At 40.4% G+C, this 17,226-nt stretch overlaps 1 protein-coding gene across 2 annotated transcripts in view; it reads left to right on the forward strand.

Annotated features, from left to right (window-relative positions):
* LOC126273600 (uncharacterized) overlaps positions 1-17,226 on the forward strand; it is a 108,002-nt gene that overhangs the window by 69,008 nt on the left and 21,768 nt on the right. For both annotated transcript variants that reach the window (XM_049977045.1, XM_049977046.1), the window contains one exon: positions 9,207-9,341. In XM_049977045.1, the coding sequence (XP_049833002.1) occupies positions 9,207-9,341 (135 nt within the window). The remainder of the gene's footprint in view (positions 1-9,206; positions 9,342-17,226) is intronic.

Genomic DNA, 17,226 nt, shown 5'->3' on the forward strand with positions numbered 1-17,226 from the left:
GTACTGCATTAAAGGGTAAGTCAAAAATTTGTACTTCCCAGACTGTTCCACTGTAATTTTATTTCCCCCAAGTTTGTAGAATTTTGCTCTGTGGTTGAGTCAACTTTCTGCTGTGCAGACATTTGTAGAATCCATTTTATTCTGCTTATCTCCCCCTCCCCCCCCCCCCCTTTGCAACAGAAAACCTTCAGTAATAAATACTATGTATCTATGTGTTATCTATAATGGTATGATTATTATCTGTGGTCGAGTCATGATAATCATTTAGATATCTGATTCAATGGTTCTACCAAGCATGTCTCCTTTTTATTTAGAAAAATACTGAAGCTCGTTCACTTGATCCAAATTCATGAACTTGTGACTGTACTAACCTGGTTGCAGATTAAAGTTCTTCAGTGATGCACTTTGAATTAAGTCTCATAATCTTAAATTGCTTTTATTGGTAGTTGGGAATTCAGTGACATTTTTTATGATTCTGCATTTATTCAAATTAGACATTTCCTTTTGAATGCTGACCAGTTTGTATTGCCTTAAGTTTATATTCAATCAACATTTCATGATAATGGCAACAAATTTTGTAAACATCATCTTCCACAGATCATAGTTCTTCAAACAGTAGTCAGTTATGCACAGTCCTTAGAATGAGGCACCAAACACATTCAAAATGGTAAAGATAAAGAAAACAATATTTTAAATGCACATTGCCAGACACAGTTACCATATGTAAGCATAACTAACGAGAGTTCATGAAGGATTCACTAAGTTCGACTTTTACAAACACTTTTTATTTATTTATTTATTTATTTACATTTTATGGCCTTCATTGGACCACTCTAGCCAACTTTATACAAGGAATTTGTCAGTTTCCTGTCAGCCCAGTACTTCTTCATTCTCTCGGATCTCATCCTTCTTTCTTGATCGGAAATCACCCTTCCTATTGTCTGCTAGTTGATTCTCATTTTTAGTCTGGTTTGTTTGTCTGCAAATTTCCTGATTTTTGTCAGTTTTGTTTCTTAGATCTTCCAATGTGATCTGTAGCTTATCCATATCTTGCTTGATTTCTGTAATCCACTTAATGTTGCACTTACTCTTCCACAATTTTTCTATTATTCTTCTGATGATCCTGTTCTCTGGTGTTCTGATTAGATGTCCCAAAAATGAAATGCGTTTCTTCCTGATTGTACTCATTACCGATTCTATTTCCTTGGCGACTCTTTCATTTGTAGCTACTCTCCAGTGTCCATATTTCTGGTACAATTTGTTGATGCATGTTCTGATGATTCTTCTCTCTATTTTGCGTATTTTGTCTATTTGTGCGGTGTTAATTGTTTTGAAGATGGTTTCACTTTTGTACGTTATTTCTGGTTGAGTGTTTTGTAGTTTTTTTATTTTGTTACTATTGGCAGGCTCTTTTTGTTGTAGATGTTCATCGTGATATATTGTGCTCTAGTCAATTTGGTTAATCTGTAATGCCATGTTGGCTTTTCATTGAGGTTATATGTTACGATTTCTCCCAGATACTTAAATTTATCTACAATTTTCATTTCTTGGTTTCCTATGGCAAATTTGTTTATGAGTGGTGGGTCAGTTTACATGATGACTGTTTTTTCAAAGGATATTCAAGACCAATTTTCTGTGCTCTTTGCTGTAGTGAGGTAACTTGTATCCTGAATACTGTTGGACAAGAGAGAAAGGTCATAGGAAAATCCTATACAATTTAAACTCATGTTGTCTATAGGTCTTCTAATTTGGATATAGTTTGATTTAATCTTGTACCATTCCCTCATTATGTATTCTAAAGCACAGTTGAACAGCTGAGGTGCCAATCTATCTCCTTGTCTTAAACCTGTTTTTATGATGATTGACTCGGAGTGTTCCCTCCTAAACTTGACTTTTGATACAGTGTTGGTTAAGGTGAGTTCTATCAGATTGATTAATTTTGTATGGAGCCCAAAATTTCGTAACATTTTTGACATTGAAGGTCTATGAATAGAGTCATATGCTTTTTTAAAGTCCACGAAGGTTATTACAAGAGATCTATGTCGTTTCTTGTAATATGCTATGGCTCATTTGAAAGTGATGATCTGTTCTGCACAGCTTCTCCAAGGTCTGAAGCCTCCTTGGTACTCACCTAATTCTTTCTCTAGTTGCTATTTGATCCTTTTGTATAGGATTCTGGAGAAAATCTTGTATGTGCAGTGTAAGAGAGAGATACCTCTGTAATTATCTGGGCTGTCTTTATCTCCTTTTCTATGGAGTGGGTGGATTATGGCTGTGGTCCAATGTTCAGGAAACTTTTCTGTTATGCATACTTTTGTTAGGGCTATGTGTAAGGATGTTCAAACCGTATCACTGGCATATTTCCACATTTCTGCAAAAACTTGGTCTTTTCTGTATGCCTTATTATTTTTCATCTCTCTGAGTGCCGTTTCCACCTCTTGGATTGTTGGAGGATTTATGAGATCAGGTGGAGTCTTGTGTGTGTGTGTGTGTGTGTGTGTGTGTGTGTGTGTGTGTGTGTGTGTGTGTGTGTTTGTGTGTGTGTCTGTGTATTAATTGCTAAAAGTTCCTGGAATTCTTAACAATTCAAAAGTAGTCTTGTGTGTGTGTGTGTGTGTGTGTGTGTGTGTGTGTGTGTGTGTGTGTGTGTTTGTGTGTGTGTCTGTGTATTAATTGCTAAAAGTTCCTGGAATTCTTAACAATTCAAAAGTTTACTAAATGCTTTTGCCATGATTTTGGCATTTTCCTTGTCATTATGTGCCATTTTTCCATCTCCCTTTTCAGAGTTAATGTGGGAGGGACATTAATTTGTGTGAACTTTCTCCTGATATTTTTAAGGTTGGTTGCATTTTCTTCTGTTTTGTGTGTTGGAAATTGTAACCTAGCATGATGTCTTTCTTTATGAATTTTGTCACATTCTGAATTCCACCAGACATGTCTTTTACGTGGGTTCAATGCAGCTAAATTTTCAGCTTGTTGCCTGAGAATTTGAACCAGTTCTTCTAAATTATCTGTCAGTTTTATGTTTTGTGTGACTTCTCTGTATTTATCATTTCTAATTAATTGGTGGAGATCAAAGTTCCTCTCTCGTTTATTGCATTTTGGTTTCTTTTGTAGTAGTGTGAACTTAATTTTGATTTTGACAACCTAATGACCTCAACCTGTATCTATCCCTCTTAATACTTTTACATTGCAGACACTTTATTGAAGAAATGTTAATTTTGTGCCTTCTATGTGAATGGTCATAGACAAGTGTTGTGACTTGCTGAACTTTCAAAGTGCTGCCACGCAATTAGGTGCGTTCTCTACATGTGGCGCTGTCTGCCAGCCATGCAGCAGCAGCGCCACCTAAGTGGCCAGCCAGCCAGCGGCCGCTAGACTTGGACTCAGTTATGATTTGACTGTTAAAGTGAACACACGTCTTACTCTGTTTACTTGATCTGTGACTTTTAAGTATTGCGTCTTCCTTGAAATATATTTGTTCAACTTGAAGTTATTACAATTGGTGACGAGGTAGTGATTATCTTTCCCATTGTTGACCCACATTTCCATGGCTTGCAACTGTTGCAAGGACTCATAGAACAGCAAACGCTTCTCACAAATGCGATTTGTGATTTCACTGTGGCATCAAATGCGGGGCGTCTCTCGTCGTTGTCTCTACCTACTTTTCCTCCTTACGAGACGGAGGAAGACTGGTCTGATTACAAAAAACGTCAAGAAGTGCTGTCGAAGGCATTTCATGTCGCGGACGAACAAACGTCTAAGTCTCTGTTCCTTTCATGGATTTCACCTCAGATATATTGGTTGTTGTCGCAATTGGGTCTTTTGAAAGATCCTGTATCTTTGTCCTTTGCTGAACTGTGCTCATTTCTGTCCGTCCGTTTTCAAAAACAAACGCATGTGGTAGCCTCTTGTGTTACCTTTTATCGTTGTCAAAAACAACCAAATGAATCCTATTGCGCTTGGGCTGCTGAACTTTATGGCCTCAGTAGAAAGTGTCAATTTGTTACTGAAGTTCACAAAGAATCCTACACAGATTCCACGGTACAGGATGCTATTATCCGATCGGCGCCCGACAAAGAAGCTAGGCAACATGCCCTTCAGTTGGAAAATCTGACTCTAGATGAAGTCCTATCCATCAATCAGTCTTTTGAAATTTCTTGCGCCGCTGGAGCTCAAATAGAGGCATTGGGCGACGTCGGGGAAATACAAACTCTGTGCGATGTTGACGAAGTGTGTGGCGTGTTCCCGCCGGCCGACATGGCTGCAGTATGCTCCCAAGTGCAGCCTCGGCCTAACCGTAAACAAACCTACAGTAAAACCCATGGCAACGTCCTTCATGTCCGCGGTGTTTTATGAAACATTCACGAGAAGATTGTCCACAACGTTGGGCCGTGTGTCACAAAGGGGGGGAAAAAGGGGGGGGGGGTCATGTGTCATTGGTTTGCAAATCGGACTGCATACATGATGTTCATGAACATGACGCTGATTCTGATTCTGTGTTGTCTGTCAATTGTACTTCTTCCCTTTCAGGGAAGTTATTCCTCACTGTCCAGATACTTGGTCGAGATGTTCGCATGCAGGTGGATACTGGTTCTGCTGCCACTATCATCAATTCTCAGTTGTATCTTCAGTTGGGTTCTCCAATCTTGTCACCTGTCACTAGGCAATTACGGACTTACAATAAACAGAAGAGTTCTCTCTTAGGACAATTTGATGCTGAGGTATCTTACAAATGTGTCGTTCACACTGTTCCCATATTTGTGGTCGACCATAGTAACGCGGAGAATCTCTTAGGTTTTGATGCGTTTCGCGTTTTTGAGTTCTCCATAGATGACTTTGTCAATATCGTCTCTGATGCTATTCCTTATGCTCAATTGGATTCCTTGTCGACAACATTATCGTCCCTTTTTTCTCCTGGGTTAGGCCGTACAAACGACTTTGAAGCTCTCATCACGCTCAAACCCACTGCTCGACCTAAGTTTTTTCGGGCTCGCCCCATTCCTGTGGCCTTTAGTGATCAGGTCAAACGGGAGCTGGATCATCTCACTGCTTCCGGGGTCTTGCTTCCTGTCACTTCCAGTGAGTGGTCCTCTCCTGTCGTTGTCGTTAAGCCAAATGGTGATATTCGTCTCTGTCGTGATTTCAAAGCCACTGTAAATGCTCAGTGCCTCATCGACACTTACCCTATTCCTCTACCTGACGAATTGTTCACTAAACTTGCTGGAGGCCAGTATTTTCCTAACTTGACCTGTCAGAAGCTTATCATCAACTTCCTCTCGACGTTGCTCCCCAGCAGTTTCTGGTCCTTAAGACGCCTTTCAGCCTCTATCCATACCAACAATTGCCATTCGGGGTTGCCAGCGCCCCTGCTCTCTTTCAGCGATTCTTGGAACAATTATTGCTCACTGTCCCTGGGTGTATAAATTAACAGGATGACATTGTTGTCACTGGCTCCACCACTGACTAACATCTTCAAAATCTCCGCACACTTTTTCATGTCTTACAGACTGCCGGTCTTAAGTGTAATCTTCAGAAATCAAATTCTTTTTCAGGCATATATCACGTACTTTGGGTTTCAACTCTCTCGGGATGGTATTCGTCCACTTCAGCAAACTGTCGCTGCGATCGATGCCTTTCCTCGCCCTACATCTGTTAATGAACTACAGGCCTTCTTGGGGAAAATAGCATACTATCACAAGTTTTTACCGTATGCTGCTTCAGTGGCTCAGCCGTTGCATCGCCTGTTGTGTAAAAAAGTGCCTTTTCACTGTTCCACGTCATGCGATGCGGCTTTCCAGAAGTTGAAGGCTATGCCGAAACAGGCCCCATGCCTGGCTACTTATCAACCTGCCCAACATCTTGTTCTTGCCATGGATGCCTCTCCATACGGGGTCGGTGCAGTCTTTGCACACCATTTTTCTGGCGGTTTTGAACAACCCATTGCTTATGCCTCCAAAACGCACACGGATGCCCAACAAAAGTATTCTCAAATTGAAAAAGAAGCTTTGGCCATTATTTATGCTCTTCATAAGTTTTGTGTTTTTCTCTATGGATCCAAATTTTATCTTGTTACGGATCATAAACCACTTGTTTCCTTGTTTCATCCATCAACGTCACTTCCCGACAAGGCTGCACACCGCCTCCAGCATTGGGCTCTTTACATGTCTCGTTTCAATTATGAGATTCATTTCCGGCCGACAGCTTAATATGCGAATGTTGATGCACTGTCTCGCCTTCCCATGGGTCCTGATCTGGCTTTCAACAGGGATGAACTTTTGTGTTTCCACCTGGATGTTGCCGAGCAGCGGGTTGTGGACGGGTTCCCCATCACCGGGGACCGGCTGGCGGCTGCTACGGGTTCTGACCCTACCCTCTCCCGGGTTTTACCCTGTATTCAGAAGGGTTGGCCAGATTGTCCGGCCATTAAGACTTCTGATCCATTGTGAAACTACTACGTTTTGCGTTACCGCCTCACGGCTAGGGATGGTATTATCCTCCTTTCCACCGAAAATGCTTCGCCGCGTGTTGCGGTACCTGCGTCTTTGCGTGCTTTGGTCTTGCGCCTCCTTCACCAAGGGCACTGGGGTGTGGCCCACACAAAATCTCTGGTGCACTGTCATGTGTACCGGCCCGGCATCGACTCTGAAAAAGCACACATGGTCACTGCCTGAGGCCCTTGTGTGTCACAGGCCGCCACCACGAAGTCATCTTTGTCACCGTGGCCTTCGCCTGAGAAGCTCTGGAAGCGTATTCATGCTCACTTCGTGGGACCTTTTTTAGGTACTTATTGACTTCTCGTTATTGACGCCTACTCTAACTTTCCTTTCATTGTCCGTTGCACGTCGCCTACCACTGCGGCAACCACCATTGCTCTAGCTCGCATTTGCTCTTTGGAAGGCCTTCCCTCTACTCTTTTTACTAATAATTTTGCGGATTTTTGTGCCAGTCACGGCGTCATGCATGTCACGGCCCCTCCATTCCATCCACAGTCAAATGGTGAAGCTGAACGACTGGCCTGCACATTTAAGGTTCAGATGAGGAAACTCCTGACTTCTTCTGCTGATAATGCGCTTCTCCAATTTCGGGGTCTTAACGTTTCACCCTCATGGGCGACCACAGCCCAGCTGAGTTCTTACATGGCCGACAGCCCCGCCCGCTATTTCATCTTCTGCGGCCTTCCAGCTCACGGCCGCGGGTGCCTTCACTTGGCCGGTTCACCGCCGACAACCTTGTATGGGTACGGGGATATGGCAGGCGGCCAAAATGGAGTTGTGGCTGCATCTTATGAAACCATGGCCAACGCCTGTATGAAATCCAGACCGACATGGGTGTTGCAGTGCATCATTCGGACCAGCTTCAGCCTCGTGTGCCGGCAACACCTGTTCCGGATGCCGCAACACCTCCTTCGGCTCTACCTGCCGCTCGGGATACTGGAATCTCTCATTACTAACAACGCAGTCCTTTCACCATCATATCGGTGCCAGCACAAGAACTGATGCCACCAGGAGATGTGCCCATGCAGGAACCAGATGACCATCATCTGTTGGAGCAACTCTACTCGCCTCCTTCTCCTGTGGACATGGACACATGACCCATATCTCCTCTTATAACAACCGGACTTGCTGCAACGCGCAGATTGGTGCATGAAGCCCCAGCAGATTCAACCCCCACATCTCCTGTCATCTCGACCCGTCATCATCGGGGACACTTCCGTCCGTACGAGAAGCCTCCTTCTCGAGACTTTACGGCCAGTCAAACAACACCTATGGGTGTTAGCAATCTACAGGCCACCTCCATCAAGACCTGTGCAAAAAATTCAAAGGGGGAAAAGTGTTGTGACTCGCCGATCTTTCAAAGTGCCGCTGCGCAGTTACGCGCGTCATCTACATGCGGCGCTGTCTGCCAGCCTTGCAGCAGCAGTGTCACCTAAGCGGCCAGCCAGTGGCCGCTAAACTTGGACTCAGTTATGATTTGACTGTTAAAGTGTACACACGTCTTACTCTGTTTACCTGATCTGTGGCTTTCATGTATTGTGTCTTCCTTGAAATATATTTGTTCAACTTGTAGTTCTTACAACAAGAAAATGGACTACTGCAAAACGTGAATTGTGTTCCATAGATGTTGCTTATGTAGCGTCCCCTTGTGGATTTGTTGCATAGATGTTACATGTGTGATAGCCATATGCGGACTCCGATACATTTTATGATAATGGCATGACCCCAACTTTCATAAAGGTGTTGCCAGTATGCTCTTGAGGTCCGGACTGAAGACTTCTGGGATGGTGGGGGTATACCGTATTACCGTATATAGACTTATGTAATAATATTTTGTAATCTTGGAGATTCATTACAGTTTATAGAACTGCAGGGTGAAAATTTAAGAAAGTAGATGGTATACAAGTCCCAACAATTATTTGACTTAACTAAAAGGTAACTGGTTAAAAAAAAAAAAAAAAAAAAAAAAAAAAAAAAAAAAAAACTGAAAGTACTATTTGACTAGCTCATTGTGTTTCTCTGAGATGGATTACCCATTTGCATAGAAAATTTCAGTGTTTGGGATTTTGCTAACTGATGGAAATTCTTAATGAAGGTCTTGATTGAATAATGAAGAATGTTACCTTGCTCAGAAAAATCAAGACAGAAGAAATATATAGCCAAATACTGGAATCTAACAAACATAAAGGCTCTGTATGTATTTCACTTGCAGGCTGTGTTGATAGTTATGCTAGTCTACATATTTTGCCAGCTGGAAATTACCTTGGAACTTATGTTGTCACCTAGCTATGCCAGGCATACAGTATTAGTGAATGATGCACATAATTTTTTCACACTGAATCAATTACTTTTTTGTTTGGTTTGGAAGCAAAGTTACAAAAGGAAACAGAATGAAATGGCAGTTTTTTATCTATGATCTGGTTATGAGGGTGAAGGATTTGGGTTACATAGTTTGTAGATAGGTTAGGATGATATGGATTCACTAATCAAAACCACTTGCAGTTGTTTCTGATTAAAAAAAGAAATGAGTTAACGTTGGTTGAAAAAGTGTTTAATGTGCAAGAAGAAAAAAAAGGATAAAATGTGAAACTTTAAAGTTCACATTACATTGTACGTAGTTGTATTTGTGAAGATCTGAGCCCACATTAATTTTTGTTATTTACAGTTTTTGGTGACTGCATTATAGAGCATTTTCTTTGTTTCACCCAGTGTGGACGGCCAGCCACCAAATACAGCAAAGGCTGTAAGAAATGCTGCTTTGCTACACAACAGTGCACTGGATGTGGCCAACATGGACACTATATGTGGATGTGTCCAGAGGCATGGAGGATATACCATTCTACTGTAAGTTATTGGAACTAAAGATTATTGTAAAAGTTCACTGTTTTCTTATAGCATTTTATGAAATTAGAATCTTCCATATCAGACACTATAAATCTTAATTTAAAAATATAGTTCTTGATTTCTGTATATGTGATCAGATAACACAGTTAATACTTAACAGCATTTAAATAAGTGATTAAGCATGCCTTGGCCATTGTTAAGTTGTATGACTGCCAGTGGGCTGCTGGTATGCCCTTATAAACACAGCTTCAGTTGTGACATCATTGGTGCCTGTGGCGTCACGGTATATGGGCATATATTGATATGATATATTGACTGGCAGTGGCAAGGAAAGTGTTTCTGAAGAAGAGAAATTTGTTAACATCGAGTATAGAGTTAAGTGTCAGGAAGTCGTTTCTAAAAGTATTTGTATGGAGTGTAGCCATGTATGGAAGTGACACATGGACGATAAATAGTTTGAACAAGAAGAGAATAGAAGCTTTCGAAATGTGGTGCTACAGAAGAATGCTGAAGATTAGATGAGTAGATCACATAACTAATGAGGAGGTATTGAATAGAATTGGGGAGAAGAGGAGTTTGTGGCACAACTTGACTGGAAGAAGGGATTGGTTGGTAGGACATGTTCTGAGGCATCAAGGGATCACAAATTTAGCATTGGAGGGCAGCGTGGAGGGTAAAAATCGTTGAGGGAGACCAAGAGATGAATACACTAAGCAGATTCAGTAAGATGTAGGTTGCGGGAAGTACTGGGAGATGATGAAGCTTGCACAATTGACTCAGCGTTTAATATGCCTACTTTAACTTGGCGAACGCAGTATTCCATGTTGTGCTATGCTGCAGACTTCCCATCTATATTGATGGTGTTGTTGATTATTTTTATTTCAGTGGCTTCTTTAATTACGCAGAGCTCCAAAACTGGTTGTGTCGAATTTTATCCAGTGGCCATTCCTAAAGCACATTCAGTGAAAGCAGATAGTGTAGCATAGGTGATAAAACCTCTCTTCTCCTTGCCTTGTGGATCTTTGGTAAAGCATAAGCAGTGAGTCGTCTAGGTGCCTGTGGGAGAAGATAGTGTGATCAAGAATGTTTTCCCACAGGCACCTAGACCACCTACTATTTATACTTCACCAAAGATCTTCATGGATGGGATAACATTCCACCTCATCCTATCCACAATTGGTTCAGTAACGTACAAGCCTCAAGTACTTGACCAATCTCCTCACTCCACATGTTGGACACTGTGAACATCATATTAAAAACTTGGCAGATTTTATCATCTGAATTAAACGTCTGCAACTTGGTGAGCATGACATTATGGTCAGTTTTGATGTCGTGGTGCTGTTTACAAATGTGCCTATCAAAGACTGTTTCAACCTACTATCCCAGTTATTGATAAGTGATGTAGTTAGACTTTTTAGGCAAACTTTTACATCTTTTTGTTTTTTGTACAATGGTCAGTTTTATGATCAGAGGGAGTGCGTTCCAATCGGCAGCTCTTTAGCTCCAGCTGTTTCATAGCTCTTCATCTAGAATTTTGAAGATATTGCCTTAGACACGGTGCCATTAAAGCGTAATTGTTTATTTTGATGGGTTGACAACATGTTTGTCATTTGGCCCCACAGACATGAGATACTTGATGAGCTCTTGGAACAGTTCAGTGCCATTAACAACAACATCCAGTTCACCACGGAAGTAGAAAAAGACAATGTTACTGTCCTTCTTCAGTGAATGCCTTGGCCTCTGCATCTACAGAAAACCTACCTACACAGAGGTTCATTGTGCAAGAATGATATCAGATGCTGTCCCACTTACATAGGATTTTCGGGAATAACATTCATCCAATAAATGAAGTGATTTTAAGCAAGAATCACAAGACTACTACCGATGAGGAGCAGGAAAAGAAACTTGCTTTCTTGCTGTTCTGTGGCTCTGTGTTGGGCAACGTAAGCTGCCTGCTGAAAAAACACAAGATTAAATTAATCTTCAGGCCTCTCAGAAAAATCCATTAATTACTGAGACAAGTTATAGGCGCAGCAGGTCTCAGATTTGGGTCTACAGGTTACATTGCGAGTAGGGCCAGTCTTATGTTGGTCAAACAGTTTGCATTGTGGAACAATGCAGGGAGGAGAAGATCCCCTTCGCTACCCCAAGAAATCTGTTTTTACTGAGCGTGCTTTAGACACAATCACCAGATAAAATTTGACAAAATCTGTGTTGTGGCTTGCACTAATGCCTTACAGTACGTAATTAAAGAAGTCATTGAAATAAAAATCACCAATAACACCCTTAATAGAGACAGAGGTCTACAGCTCAGTGCAACATGGTGTCCTACAATTGCAAAGTTTAAGTGGGAACATTGAATGCTAAGTCAATTATGCATCTGTATGGTGATGCCGCGAGCACCAGTGATGTCCCAGCCAACAGCTGTGCCAGCAGCCCACTTGTTAGTCATACAACTTGACAATGGACAACTCGTGATTGACCGAAGGCTCATATGATTTTAATCACTTGATGCATCTGAAAACCACAGAACATTTTATTTAATGTAACCTCCATGCGATTCTGCATTCTTATATAACATACTTGTCAGCCTACCAAGCAGAAGCAGAGAAAACATGTACAAAAGGACATAATACAACTGCTTTCCTTCAGTCTGCAAAACTTATTAAAGGATTCGAGCACATGGGACTTCAGGTTAAATACATTTACCCCCAATAGATTCATTACCAAGCACATTTTCCACATCAATGAAGCGAGGGAGTAAATCCAAAAGTACTTCATGACATGATTTTCTAAACCTGCACCCCCAAATTTGAGCAGTGTTGTTTCCTTTTCTCTCCATATCATTCCAAGTAATTTTTCATCACCCTCTCTCTGTACCTACCCAACTTTCTACTCAGGGTTCATGAGGCTCTTCCAAACCACTTTGGCGCCAAAAAATTCATATCCTTGTAGCTGTTATGTGTAGCAAGTGTGTCATTAACGGAATTGGCTTCATAAGCAAGAGTTTGACTAATGAGGTGACCTACATGATACGAAAACCAGAATTTAGCTTCCTACATTTGTATGATGTACACTAAGAAAGCATAAATGAATGTGGAAAAATTATTATAGTGACAGCTAATAAAGTTGTTATTACCCACACTAGTCTATGCAGTGCAAACCTCTTCAACTCTGTATAACTACTACCGCCTACATGTATTTCAACTTGTATAAAAGTCTTGTTCTTCCTGTCAAATTTTTGTCGTCCATACTTTTCTCCATTACCAAACTAATGATTCTTTGATGCCCAAGTATGTGTGGTATGAAATGATCCCTTCCTTTAGTCGAATTGTGCCATAAATTTCATTTTTATCCAATTTCCATTTAGTACTTGGTCAGTAATTATTTGATCCACTCATCAGATCTTCTTCATTCTGCTTTAACACCACATTTCATAGGCTATGTTTTGTTCTTGTTGGAGCTGCTTATTGTCCTCCTTTTACTCCCTTTACAATGCTACATTCCAGACAAATACCCTCACAAAAGAGTTCCAAGCACTTAAATTTATATTTGATGTTTTATGAAATGTTTTTCTTGCTATTGCCAGTCTACTGTTCATGTCCTCTAAATTGATCATCATCAATTAGTTTACTGCCCAAATAGCAGAACACATCTATTTTTAGTGTCACATTATCTAACCTAATTCCCTTAGCACCTGCAGACTTAAATTTACTCCATTCTCCTCCTTTTATTGTAATTGATTTTATGTTACAAAGTCTTTCCACGTCACTATTCATTCCATTCAACTGAACTTCCAATTCCTTTGTGTCTCTGACAGCATTATATTCTCATCAGCAAGCCTCAAAGTTTTCATTTATCCTCCCCGAATTATAATTCCTATTCCAATTTTCTCCTTGATTTCATTTAATAATTGCTCATTGTACAGATAAAATAATGTTGGGACAGGCTACAACCCGGTTTCTCTCGCCTCTCAACTACTGCTTCCCTGCCTTGTCCTTTGATTGGTTATTTCTACAGTATTGTTTTTGTACAAGTTGTAAATAACCTTTTTCACGCAGCATTTTTTCTCTGGTGCCTTCAGAATTTTAAAAAGTGCATCTTGTCAACATCGCCAAAATTCCTCTAAATCTACAAATGCTATAAACCTAGGCCTGTCTTTCTTCAACTTATCTTCTAAGAGAAGTTGTAGGGTGAGTGTTGCTTCAGTTGTTCCTAAATTTCTTCAGAAATCAAACTGATCTTGTCCAAGGTCAGCATCTACCAGTTCGTCCATACATCTACAAATAATTTGTTTTAGTATGACATATTAAACTGATAGTTCAGTAATAATATTCAGAGTTGTTTGCACCTGCCTTATTTGGAATTGGATTTATTTCATTCTTCTTGATGTGGTGTTTCGCCTGTCTCATGTATCTTGCACATGAAGTGGAATCATTCTATCATGGCTGGTTCTGCCAAGGATTTTCATAATTCTGAGGGAGTGTCCTTTATCCCAGGACTCATGTTTTGACATCAATCTTTCACTGCTGTCCTACATTCCTCTGTCAATATCATATCTGACATCTCATCTTCATTTACTTCCTCTTCTCTTTGTTCTTCCATGTTTATTTCCCTTGTATAGCCTTTGAAAATATTCCTTCCACCATGTAGCTTTCCCTTCTTTGCGTGGTACTGGCTTGCCATCTGAGCTCATGCTATTCGTACAGTAGTCTCTCTTTTCTCCAAACATCTCCCTAGTTTTCCTATAGGAAATTTCATCTTTCCCTTAGTCATGCATGTTTCTTAAGCCTTGCATTTGTCCTCCAACTATTCATGCTTAACATAGTTTCACTTTCTGTCAGTATCATTTTTATTTCATGTTCTGTTAGTTAAGTTCAATATCTCATGTGTTATCCAAGGATTTCTACTGGACCTTCTCTTCTTGTGTGTTTGAATCTCTGTTGCCTTCACTATTTCATCTCTCAGAGCTACCCATTGATCTTTTGTTGTATTCTTTTCCCCTGTTTCAACCAGTTGTTGCTTAATGCTCCCTTTGAAACTCTCAAAAACTGCTTATTCTTTAATTCCTCCAGGTCCCACCTCCTTAATTTCCTATCTTTCCCTAATTTCTTTGATTTTAATTGGTAGTTAACAACCAATAATTTATTTTAACAACCAATAATTTATGCTCAGAAACCACATCTGCCCCTGGATATGATTTGCAGTAGAAAATCTGGTTTCTAAATGTCTATTGCACTATTATACAATCTATGTGAAAGTTTCCCACCTCTCCTTTGCTACCTATACAACCTTCTTCAGCAATTCTTAAACCATGAGTCAGCAACACTTAAATTAAGTTCTGTGCAAAATTCTGCCAGGCAGCTTTTTCTGTCTTTTCTTTTGTTCAGGCCACATTCTCCTACTATTTTTCCTTCTCATCCTTTTCCTCTCAAATCACAGTTTCCCCATTGCTATTAAATTTTTATCTCCGTAAGGAAATGACATCAAGGGACAGAAAAGGACACCAGGTGCACTCAGATTGTTTTCCTGGGGACCTCATTCAGCATATTGAAGAGGCTATTCCAGCAGCTGTTGAGGAAAGAGAGTGCAGCCCACTGTAGATTGTGGCGCACCTGGTAACAAATGATGCTTGTCTTCTAGGCTCTGAGGTCCTACTTGGATCATTCCAGTGACTGGCAGATAAGGTTGAGGAGATGTGCCTTGCACATGAAAAATTTCATTGAAGCTTACAATTTGCAGCATTGCCCCCACAACTGATCATGACCCTTTGGTTCCGAGTGGAAGGACTGAACAAGAGAGTTCAAAGGTTCTGGCTGCAAGGGTTTTTTAGATTAGGCAACTGTCCATCCGTTCCAGATAAAGATAGCTGTAGGAAGCCCAGAAGTATCAGTGTAATATCCAAAGAAATACCCCCACAGGTCAGAGTATTAAAATCCTAATGGTAAACTGTTCAAGCATCTGCAACAGAGTGCCAGAGTTTGAAGTGCTCATGAAAGGCAGTGAAGCTCACATAATACTAGGTGCATAAAGCTGGTTGAAACATGAAAATGATAGCAGTGAGATTTTTGGGGAAAATTTAAGTGTATATCGAAAGGATAGGCAAATGGGAAATGGAGGTGGTGTATTTTTTACAGTAGACAAGAAACTCAAATCCACCTACATAGAAATTGAAGCTGCACGAGAGATTGTTTGGGAAAGACTCAGTATCAGGAGTGGGCACAAAAATGGTAATTGGTTCCTTCTGTCACCTACTGGACTCATCTCCTGATGTGAATGAAAACTGTAGAGAAAACTTCAGTTCACTTGTATGTTATGTTCCCCAATCATTGGTGGAGACTTTAATTATTCAGCAATTAACAGTAGTGTCATAGTGAGGAAATAAAACTTTCAGCACAGGTCAGGAGCATGTAGAGGTACTATGGCAATAATTGACCATGCGCCCAGTAGACCAGTTCATAGTGGGAGGGCACATCCATGGTATAGTCAGTGTGAACAAACTTCTAAAGAAACAAAGATTACTGTATAATAGATCTAAAACAAAGTATAGGGATATAGATACGTACTGAATGAAGCACGTTTGGCTGCCAAGAGAGGAAAGTGTGGTGTTTTCAATGACTCGTAGGAGAATATTGTTTAATGATATGTCGCAAAACTCAAATTCTGTTGTATGCAAAGGCTGTTACTGTCAGCAAAATCAGTGTCCAGTCCCTAGTGTACGAGACAGAAACTGAAATTGAGGGTAGCAAAGTAAAAGCTGAAATGCTTAACTCCATTTTCAAATTTTCCTTTACAAAAAGAAAACCCAGGAGGAAGGCCCCAATTTAATCCCCATACCTTTAAAAACATGAGTGAAATAAGTATTAGTGTCAGTGGTGTTCAGAAACAGCTGAAATTGTTAAAACTGAATGAAGCCTGATGGAATCCCTGTCATATTCTGTACTGAATTCACAGCTGAGTTAGCCCCTCTTCTAACTATAATCTGGTGCAGATCCTATGAAAAAGAAACCATGCACATTCTTGGAAAAAATCACTGGACATACCCATCTACAAGAAGGGAAATAGGAGTGATTGGCAAAACTACCATCTAATATTCTTGACATTGATTTGTTGTAGAATCTTAGAACACATTCTGAGCTCAAACATAATGTGATATCGTGAACAGAATGACCTCCTCAATGCTAACTGGCACGGATTCCTAAAATGTCAATAATGTGAAACGCAGTTCTCACTCTTCTCACATGACATACCGAAAGCTTTGAAGCAATGTAGTCAGGTAGATGTAGTATTTCTCGATTTGTGACTTGGTACCACACCTACTCTTGTTGTCAAAAGTACAGTCATATGGGTAGCAAGTGAAATTTGTGTCTGGATTGAGGACTGTTTGGTAGTGAGGATGCAGCCTGTTATCTTTAACAGAGAGTCTCGTGAGATGTAGAAGTAACTTCAGGTGTGCTCCAGCGAAGTGTGTTAGAACGCTTGCTGTTTGTATGGTACAGTAATGATCTTGAAGACAATATTAACAGTAACGTCAGGCTTTTTACAGATGATGCAGTCATCCGTAATGAATTATTATATAAAAAAAGCTGCATAAATATTCTGACATCTTGATAAGATTTCCAAGTGGTGCAAAGATTGGCAACTTGCTTTAAATGTTCTGAAATTCAAAATTATGCACTTCATGTGATGAAAAAATGTAGTATCCTATAATATCAATGAGTGAGTGTTGGCATCAGCTAACTCGTACTAACACCTGGGTGTAATGCTTTGTAGGAATATTAAATTGAATCGTCTCATAGGCTCAGTCATGGGTAAAGCAGGTTTATTGGTAGAATACTGGGGAATCGCAGTCAGTCTACAGTGGAGATTGCTTGCAAATCATTTG

This window comes from Schistocerca gregaria, chromosome 1 (genome assembly GCF_023897955.1).
Source record: "Schistocerca gregaria isolate iqSchGreg1 chromosome 1, iqSchGreg1.2, whole genome shotgun sequence".
Classification (NCBI taxonomy): domain Eukaryota; kingdom Metazoa; phylum Arthropoda; class Insecta; order Orthoptera; family Acrididae; genus Schistocerca; species Schistocerca gregaria.